Genomic DNA, 9,947 nt, shown 5'->3' with positions numbered 1-9,947 from the left:
GGCTGCCATCATTTGTAATACGTCCGATGTCTGCACGGAAAACTTGGATTGCATGCCCATGATGTGCTTTTGGTGCAGATTTGGGTCAATAGCTTTTGATTCCTGAGGAATGGCCGTGCCGGTGGCTGAATGGGCTACTCTGCCTGTTTGGTTATTAGTGCGCGGAAAAGAGACGGGGAGTGCTACGGAATGATAAAGTCCAGGATTTCTGGTTTGCATGTATTCATCTTTTCACCCCGCAGCTGCTGAAACGCGGAATTTCCTGTCACCGTTTCTGCCATGTGTCAGACAGAGGTTGGTGGACGGACCGGAATTGCTTTCTCTCTTTCCCGATCTCTCCCTCGTTGCTGCGGAGCGAGACACATGCAAAGAAACACACTGGCCCAATAATGACAACCAGATTGGGCTGAAATTAAAGAGAGGCAACCAGAGAGGAAGTCGGGAGAGATAAAAGTGACCCGCAATGATTGACACTGTGATTATATGTATAGAGTGAGGCGATTGAATGTGTTTAGCTGGATACAAAGATAGAGAGAGCGGGTCCACGCTGCGGCGCAGGAGTTTGAGGACAAACGGGGGCTATAGGGAAGGGATGAATAACGTGCGCACTGTATAAATACAAGCCTGACAACATCTGCTTCTCAACTCCCCTTTCGTTTTTGATGTGGGACACGGCCGGGAAGGAGAGCGGCAGAGAAAACACGAGGAAGCAGCTACCCAGAACATCAAAGCCCCTGCCCTCAACATGCAGGCCCTCATTAGTTCAGCTAGCAGAAGCCACCAGACTTGTGATTGTGTTTGCTGGGGTGCACGCTGGCAAACACTTCAGAGGAGAGCTTCCTTTAAGTCATAACTTGCCGCTCCACCTCCTCCGTTGCCGCCACCCCGGCCCGCCGTAACCCTCCTGTAGCCCTCACCAAAACTCTGGGCTCACACAAAACCCGCCGTGAGCCCCCGCCGCCATCCGCTCCACCCCGTAATCTGCTGTGCAGCTGCAAACATCTGCACCCCGCTTTATTCCTCTGCCGTCAACCACCGCACTGATAAACACATCTAGCGCTGCACTAGCGCAAAACGCCACCGAGGTCGCAGCGACAGGCTCCAATTTCATCTTCCTGTTTGCTGTTGGTTTGAGCACATTCAAGATTGACTCGAAGTGTTTGTTTTGTTCCATATGGCGGTTTGAGTACTGCACTCTAAAAACAGATGGGTTAAAAATAACACAATTTGGGGTCAAAAATGGACCAATCCACTAATTGGGTCAATCTGACCCACTTGCTTGCATTGTTTTGCACAAAACTATCTTCTTTTGGTTGTTTTCTGCAAAAACAACACAGAAATTTAGTTTAGTGTTTGGGTTTATTGACCCAACTAGTGGATCGGACCATTTTTGACCCAGAATTGGGTTATATTTAACCCAATTGTTTTTAGAGTGTGAAATGGCTTTCAACATGTCGTCGTCACTCACACACAAGTGCAAACCTTTGCTCAAAACGAAAAGTTGAAATTTAGTTTTTCCCTAGTGCGCAAACATTCTAAAATGCTTCATGGATTTTCATGAGGAACATCTATTCACCAATGCCGTTGTATCTGTGTGGGAGCGTGGAACTCCTAATGTGGAGGAAACATTTTTGATGGGCAAATACGTTTTGTATGTGTTTGCAAATATGTTCAAACGTACTTATAGGTTAAATGCTAAGAACGTAGCATTTTTCCCATAATGCCACAGTGCCATTGGGTATTGATTTGCACATGTACAAGTAATTTTATTTTAGCGTTTACTTCCATTATTCCAATACATTCAAAAATGAAGTACGTAAACGTTGTTTATTTGTAAGTTTTAAGATTGATTATGATGTCTGCAGCACATGATTTCCGATCCCCATTTTTTCCCCCATTTTCTTTGTTATTATATCACATTTCAGCCAAATACTGTAAAGTGTAAACACTTTCTATCTTATTAAGAGACACCCGCATGGCAGGAGTCACAGGCATCCTATTGCACTTTACTTATTTATTAAGACGATCCCAGTGTTAATTATTCAAGCAAGTTTGCCTTTATATCCTTTCTTTGTATCCCAGTGGGTTCGGTTGACTGCTGTAACAGCATACTCGTTAGATTATTAATCCTTGAGAAATGGTATTGCGTGTGCAAATCTGAAGATTTGTGTCAAATAAAAAAAAAAAGCGATGTCTGTTATCCCATTTACGAAGAGACATTCCATTCGTAACAGAACGCTCGTTGGACTGCTGCAATTCTGCTAGTGTGCGCGACTGCCCAAATACCGCGAGATCACGTGGGCTTGTCATCGCGAGATATGCGACGAGCCTGACACTCGCCTCCATCCAGCTGGCTGGCAGCCTCCAGTTGACGGGTAAGTGGAAATGAAATGTCAGCGGTAAAACGCGCCATCATTTGGACGAGGACATGTGACGATTGTGTTCACGTTGCTCTGGCATACGACAAGCGTTTTTTTCCTTAATAAATATAACTGAACTGACGTTTTTGAATCGACGACATCAAGCCGTCCGGTGTGCTCTAGTCGTGACTCTATGCGGCGATTGCAGCGAAGTCCCCCCCCCCCACCCGCCAAACACACACGCGCGCGCGCGCACAGACACATTATGGGGCACATAATATTATTGTAATTAGGAAAGATGGGCTTTTAATGTGTGCCATTCGAACACGGCGCCTGCCTCATTATCGTCATCATCGTCGTCATCATCACCAACCACATCTCGATCTCTCGCGAGCCAATTGATTAGGTACACACGGTTGCAGCGACTGCAGCATAATGCAGCAGTCTTGCAATGAACCCCCAGTCACGTAAATCACGTTTTTTTTTTGAAGGTGCTTTTTATTTATTTTATTTATTATTTCTACTTTGTGGCAGCAATTGGTTCTGTTTCATCCCACGCATTTACTCATTTAATCACCTGCCTCAGCATTTCGTACACCAGTACGATTTGTCAATCTGGTATATATTAATCCACTCTATATGTTTAGTATTATATGCAGTGAAATTTGCACCGCAGATTTGGGCTATAAGATAAGAGGGGTACAATTTTGAAAAAGCTGTTATTCGGTGTAGATTTATACACTTTATACGCTTCAGCCACTAGTGTATTGTTAATTGAAGTAACCGGCAGTGTCAGGACTTGTTTGAACTTTCAATGCAGCTTTTGTATTGGATCTCAGTATATTGTGCCTAGAACCAAAATACGAACAAGCTGTAGCAAGTGGACAATCTTTAAAGCAGAGTCTGTTTGAAGATAATTAATATTATACATTATTATATATTTACAAATTGGACCTTCACACCAAGCAAAAAGTGGATGAAACAAATTTTTGCTAGTGAAACCGATTTATCTTCTTTCACTGGGCATTATGAAGAGACATTTCGTTGTAAATAGTTTCCATGCATCTAGAAATGCTCTCAAAACATTGTTACTATTATTAGTAGTCGTAGTCATGGTAGTTGTCAGGGATGTCACACCCATGTGGAGGTGGGTGTCTCCCCCACATACTTTTTCAACACCCCCACTTTTCACAATAGCACTTTTTGTCAGTCAAGTGAGGTGTGAACGATGAATCCCAAACCACACCAAACAACCAAAAACCTATGACAAAGAAATTGTCGATGCTGTATAGAAAAGAAAAAACAAAACAATGACAACAACAAGAAAATACTAAATACAGAAATTACTAAGCTAGTGCTGATGGTCCGAACTGTGGCAGAAAGGACAAAATAAACAGGAATACAACGAAGACCAAACGTGAACAGAACATAGTGCCGCTACCAAAGATGACGAATTCCAGTAGGTGTGCAGCAGCTGGCTCCACCCATCAGCAATCACTAGGGCAACTGCAAGACAACAAACAGAAACATAACCAGGAATATAACACTTAAAACATAGCATTACAGGCTGTGTCCAATTCCATCTTTTAGTTGATCCTACAGGCCGCTAAAATACAGACGGCCGGCCACTAATGGCCCATGGGCCAGACTTTGGATTCAAATACAGTGGTGCCTTGAGATATGAATAACCTAACGTACATGTTTTGTTTTGTTTTTTAAATACGAGCCGTGGATCTGCCAATTTTGGGGTTTTGACTTGTGAGTGCAAACTTGAGAGACAAGCGCTGTATGGGCGCGGCTGGCCTAATTCTAAAATATTCTTCAGAAAAGAGGCTTCAAGTTGTTGATTGGAACATTCAAGTTGTTAATTTTGTATTTAAAACAAACAACCACATAACTACCTTAGTGCTAACATACAATGGCAAAGTCCACAGACACACAGGCTAACAATTAGCATCTGTGCTGCGCGGTTCTTACCTTTTAAGATACAGATAGCTGAACACAAACGGTGCAGCAACACACATGGACAGATACCAAAACTCACAGGCATAAATTATTCATCCTCTGCGAGCAACTAATACTACTGCCGCACTGAGAAGCTGAGAAAGGAGCTGTGTCTCCAGTACAGTATATCCGCATGCGTGTTTTATACTGCCCACCCCAGGTGGCCAAGGCTTGCACACTCTAGAATGAGCAGCACAATGTGCACTACAGGCCCAGTGACAAATGAATAAACCATGAATATACATAATACAAGTGTTGCTGAATTAATTGCTAAAGTTACTTTTGATACTTCTGGCGTCAGGGCTTCAAATGAGACCAATTCAAACCTTCCATCTGCTGTGCAGGCAATGTGTCTTTGATCAGACTGACCTTCACTGCATTTTGGGCAGCCCAGTAGCTAAAAAGGAGGTATTTGGCAAGTCAGTCCACGTTAAAAAATAAAATAAAATGAAGCATTGTGACTGATTTCTCCACCAAGCTGCTGTTGTGCGAAGCACTTTACCGGTCCGCCGCCTTCTGAGGTGTGAAGCACTTTTACTGGATTTCTTCTGAGGTGGCTCTGCCGTGTAACAGGGTAATAAAGTTCAGAGCTGTTTTTTAAGAGCCGCAGTGTCCCCACCACATGTTTTCTTGTGCGGTCTAGACATCCTCAATGTGCGGTTCACTGTTTGTTTTGCCTTTCTGTCGTGTGTGCCACATGTGGGCTTTACAACTTTCTTGTGTCATAGTTCTATTGCTGCTGAGTAGCGGTTCGTTGGTCGTCATGGGCAACATCTTTGGTAACCTATTGAAGAGCCTGATAGGGAAAAAGGAGATGCGGATACTCATGGTGGGGCTGGATGCCGCCGGGAAAACCACCATCCTTTACAAGCTGAAGCTGGGCGAGATCGTCACCACCATTCCCACAATTGGTGTGTGAGGCGAGAACCACGGAAAAAAACAGCTCTCATTGACTCCAGCTTGTGTGACTTCTTTATCATTTCCTTTTGCTCAGGCTTCAACGTTGAGACGGTGGAGTACAAGAACATCAGCTTCACCGTGTGGGACGTGGGCGGCCAGGACAAAATTCGTCCCTTGTGGAGGCACTACTTCCAAAACACTCAGGGTAAGTGGCCATGTTGGTTCTCCAACGCTGCTGTGTGCAGACTCATATTTTCGATTCGGTCACTACAGCTGAACGCAGCCAGGGCTGACGCTACACCGGGGGCAGGGGGAGCTAGAGCCCCGTCAGAAATCTGTGTAGCTCCATGAAGTCAAGCCCCTCCAACAATTGATTTGATATTATAAAATCTATTTAAAAAATTATTTTCTCAACCCCCTTCATATCGATCAAGCCCCCTTTAGCACCTGCAGAGAGGAAGTCCTGGAGCTGTGCCTGAACGTAGCCCACATATGTATTAATCATAATTGACAATAAATGCAAGTCAGCAATGACAAATGCTATGTGCTTAAGTCCCTGTGAAAATGTGCTTTGAGTTTGACACACAGCAGAGTGTTGTTTGCACCGCTGTCAAATTTGAGTGATAAAAAAAATAAAAAATTGCAAAATATATAAAATGAGGCTTTGAATTAGTGAAAAATGAAGCCATTTTCTCCACTCCCAAACGGTATGGGTGTATCCACTGATTGTGTGAAACCACAGGCCGCTGAAAACTGGAGGCTACGTCATCCAACACCTTTCTTATGCCTACACATCCCTACATGTTTGAGCCATAAAAATATGTTTGATAAAAGCCTCAGGGCGCTGGAAATATTCCACCCGGTCGCTAAGAGATGTGCTAGCCACCAATTTTCTCGCAAGCTAACAGGCGTCCTCTTGGTTGGCTCGTCTGTGACGTCGACCTCTTCGTTTGGATTTTAAATAGCGACACCAAGCTGTTCTGCAAATTTTGTAAAGCTGGGATGAAACATTTTTGGCTGGTAGGTATTAGCTCGCTTGCTGCAGTGGTACAAACGGGCCAAAGAATAGTAAGGATATAAATACTTATCATGCCGATCTGATCCAATTGACATGACTGAGGCACACACAATACTGCACAGCTATAGCATTAGCTCAGTTAGCATAACAGCTGCCCCATGCATTTTAGTAACTGCAATGCACCGTGACTGAAAACGTATGTTTTTATAATGTGTTATTTGTTTGTTTAATGTTACTACAAAGAGAACAGAAAGCTCGGTCATACCACATCTGTGAAACTAGTAGCTAGTTATCAATTACTTCTTCCTAAACATTAACACTGAACATGTTAGCTCCTTCTCAGTGGTGCCAATGCAAAATTCAATTGCAATTTAATTCTCGTAATATTCCGCCTTTTGTTATAAAATTGCAGTAATCCTTCGTATCAGTTTCATCAGTGCATGCGGGAAGCCTACTCATGACCAGAGTTGTGAAGACCAACAATGTTGATCAATTGGAACTTTCATTCAATCCCACTTAAAGCACGAAACGGACGTGTTGCCACTGTCATAATTCAACCACCGAAACCGTTGACCTTTGACACCTCAACGATGTGACGTCTCCATGCGATGACACCACCAAGGAGCAAGCGTGTTCTTTCTCCAAACATTTGTCCCTCGCTCATCTCTCCTCAACTCCTCTGAGGGGAGGAGCTAACATGTAAACAAAGAAGCGTGGATCGAGGAAGCACAAGTCTGTAACCCTGAACAAGAGACGTTGTGTGGAGAAGGGATGATTGGATAATTGAAGTGGTTTGTGGTTTTTACAGATTACCAGCGGTTAAAATTCTTGTGACACTTTCACAAAGTTCCCACTCATTTGATAATGTTTTTTTATGTGACAGCCACGAACATCAGAACACATCTGAGGTCAACTCGCATCTTGGAATGCATTGTTTGCCATTCCACTTTTCATGAATGTTGCTTAATGAGATCTCGTCCTGACCGTGCAGGCTTGATCTTTGTGGTGGACAGCAACGACCGCGAGCGTGTGAACGAAGCTCGAGAGGAACTCATGAGGATGCTGGCCGAAGACGAGCTGCGGGATGCCGTTCTTCTGGTCTTCGCCAACAAGCAGGTATAGACTTGCTTGTGCGTCTTCATCGGCACTCGATGACGGCATGATACATCACCTACTGAAATGAGCGTTTTGCTTTGTTTTTTTTCAGGACCTGCCCAATGCCATGAATGCGGCGGAAATCACGGACAAGCTGGGCCTGCACTCCCTGCGCCACCGCAACTGGTACATTCAGGCCACCTGCGCCACCAGCGGCGACGGCCTTTATGAGGGCCTGGACTGGCTGGCCAATCAGCTGAAGAACAAAAAGTGAAGAGCAAGCGGGGAAGTGCCAGCTCCAGGTAGTACTCCTTTTGGATGCATTGAGTTCACATGGAGAGGCGGTGCTGACAAGCGCCTACCAGGTGACTCAACGGCCTTTCCCCCCCTCCAAAACAAACTTCTCTCTTGTACTTTTACTTGAATATTGAATGGATTTGTTAATTTGTTTGGATCTGCTGTGAGAGTTTTGAATCATGTGCGAACCAATGTGACCTAAGTGTTTTGCTCTCTACACACTGGATACATAAATTGGGATGTACAATGTGAATCATATCCCGGCACATGTATTTTGCCTCCTTCGCCGTACCGATGATTTTGTCACGGCCGAAACTTGTTGCTGGCGGAGTAATGTTACCTAACTGTACTCGATGTAAATGATAGCAAATGTTTTATTAGCATTGTTGGACTAGCAAGTTGTTAAGACCACTGTCGTCACACGCTCATCATTGTTTGTCCCAAAAAATGCAGTGCAACAGAGTAAAATAAAGATTTGACTTTAGTTAGTTTAAAATATAGATTTTGCCGACTCGCTGTAAATCAACATGTGTGCTTGGTTCACTTGCCGTGCTCGCAAAGCGTTCTCTTCACGTGTGCGCGTCGGTGAGGCGTTGTCGTTGTACTGATGCAGGAGGTGGCGCAGGCGCCGGCCATATCAGACCACAAGCTGCTATCGGCTGGCGTCGCCCCCGACGGATATTGATTGAATGTTTACGTTTTTCAGCTCCATTGTGCAAGCGGCTGCATTCTATCTGTCAGAGCAGCTGTCATCACTTCTTCACAAATTGGCCAAACAGTTTGTGTGCTTCTTCTGTGTCGCTTGTGGTACCGTCTTGCAACAACAACAAAAAAACACTATTACAATATACATGTTTGTAAAATTTTTTTTTTTTCCATTTGCTTTAGTTTTGTTCTTGATTTGTTAAAAGCTTTACATCATACCCCCCCCCCCAAAAAAAAACAACCAGGCAGAGGAGCACAATGAGGCATTTTAATACGGTACAGACCCTACTACCTTCTAATATGCAACGGCATGTCTTTGTATATCATTATTTATGAAAAAGTCTATCAAGCCATTTATGGTCGGATCAAACATTTTGTTGATGTACCAGCATCATTACTGACTGAGAGTGTATATGTGTGTGCATGTGGGTGTGAGGTGTTCTCAACTTCATTGTTTTTTCGTGCAAGCATTATGTGACCTTACATTGCCACTGGTTAAGTAATACTTAATGAGGAAGTCATGTCAACAATGGTCTTTCCAATAACATGTTCTATGCAGCCCCACCAATCCAAACACTGCATTCAAATTGACATTGTGTTTGGGGAATATGAGTGAAGTAGTAAAATCCACCTGTTTTTGTCCATCTCAAAAGGGCGCCAATTTTGTCACTTTCTGTCGCCTGAAAACGGCATCACAATTGCTCAGGGCTCAGGTTACGACCAATCATGGCTCAGCTTCACAAAACAGGTGAGCCATGATCGGTTGTTACCTGAACCCTGAGCAACTTTGATGTCCTTTTCAGTCGACAGCAAATGACAAAATGGCCGCCCCTTGAGATGGATAAAAATGGATGGATTTTGCTTCTTAACTCATATTCCACAAATGCAATATTCATCGGAATGCCGTGTTTAGACTAGTGGAGGCGCATGGAACATATTATTGCAAAGAATTTTGGGGCGATTGACTTCCCCTTTAACAAGCAGGTTTGTCCATCACATTTTGTTATGATCGACTTTACCTTGATGACACACAAAAACATGTCTGAATTGTAAGGATGACAGCATAGGCTAGAGTGTTCAATCAAGTAATTGCAATACTTCTGTTTCCAAGTCACCTGACCAATAAAGTGAATGAACATGACTTTGTCTCACTTGATATCATTGACTGTCGCTCATTTGAATAGTTTTGCATGAAGTTGTAGTACTTGAGTTGAGGTGTCGTCACCAATAGCAACTACATGATGATAAAATTAGCCATTTTAGTGAGGGTCATCCACGGACGTATATAATTACCTGGACTGCTAATAGACTCTGTAACTGTCAACTTTTGTTATTTTTTTCGCTGACAACACATTTATATGTGCATATTTCTACGCCAGGGTCCGTGTATGGAGTGAACTTTACTGGCTGCATCGACCATTCAGAGTATGTTATCTCAGTGTCGGAAATGGTGACTTACTGAAGTTCGGGTTACATCTCGCAGCGATTCCTTCCGTTCTTGCTTTCATTTCATTGTTGATGGCGCTGACAAAATGAAAAGACATTTGTACTTTTATTCTTACCGATGA

At 43.6% G+C, this 9,947-nt stretch overlaps 1 protein-coding gene across 2 annotated transcripts; it reads left to right on the top strand.

Moving 5' to 3' along the window:
- Nucleotides 1-2,256: 2,256 nt before the first annotated feature.
- Nucleotides 2,257-9,520, top strand: arf3a (ADP-ribosylation factor 3a). 2 transcript variants are annotated; one of them, XM_086038626.1, is made up of 6 exons: nt 2,257-2,375; nt 5,093-5,275; nt 5,359-5,469; nt 7,274-7,398; nt 7,490-7,679; nt 8,381-9,520. In XM_086038626.1, exons 2-5 carry the CDS (start codon nt 5,128-5,130, stop codon nt 7,649-7,651), a joined length of 546 nt encoding a protein of 181 aa, XP_085894752.1. In that variant the 5' UTR covers nt 2,257-2,375; nt 5,093-5,127; the 3' UTR covers nt 7,652-7,679; nt 8,381-9,520. The 2 variants fall into 2 exon arrangements, with proteins under 2 accessions (XP_085894752.1, XP_085894743.1); XM_086038617.1 differs by having other exon boundaries at nt 7,490-9,520.
- Nucleotides 9,521-9,947: the final 427 nt, after the last annotated feature.

Source organism: Filicampus tigris, chromosome 1, assembly GCF_054856515.1.
Source record: "Filicampus tigris isolate MCC_2025a chromosome 1, RoL_Ftig_1.0, whole genome shotgun sequence".
Taxonomy (NCBI): domain Eukaryota; kingdom Metazoa; phylum Chordata; class Actinopteri; order Syngnathiformes; family Syngnathidae; genus Filicampus; species Filicampus tigris.
This window is presented reverse-complemented; position numbering and strand designations above follow the sequence as displayed.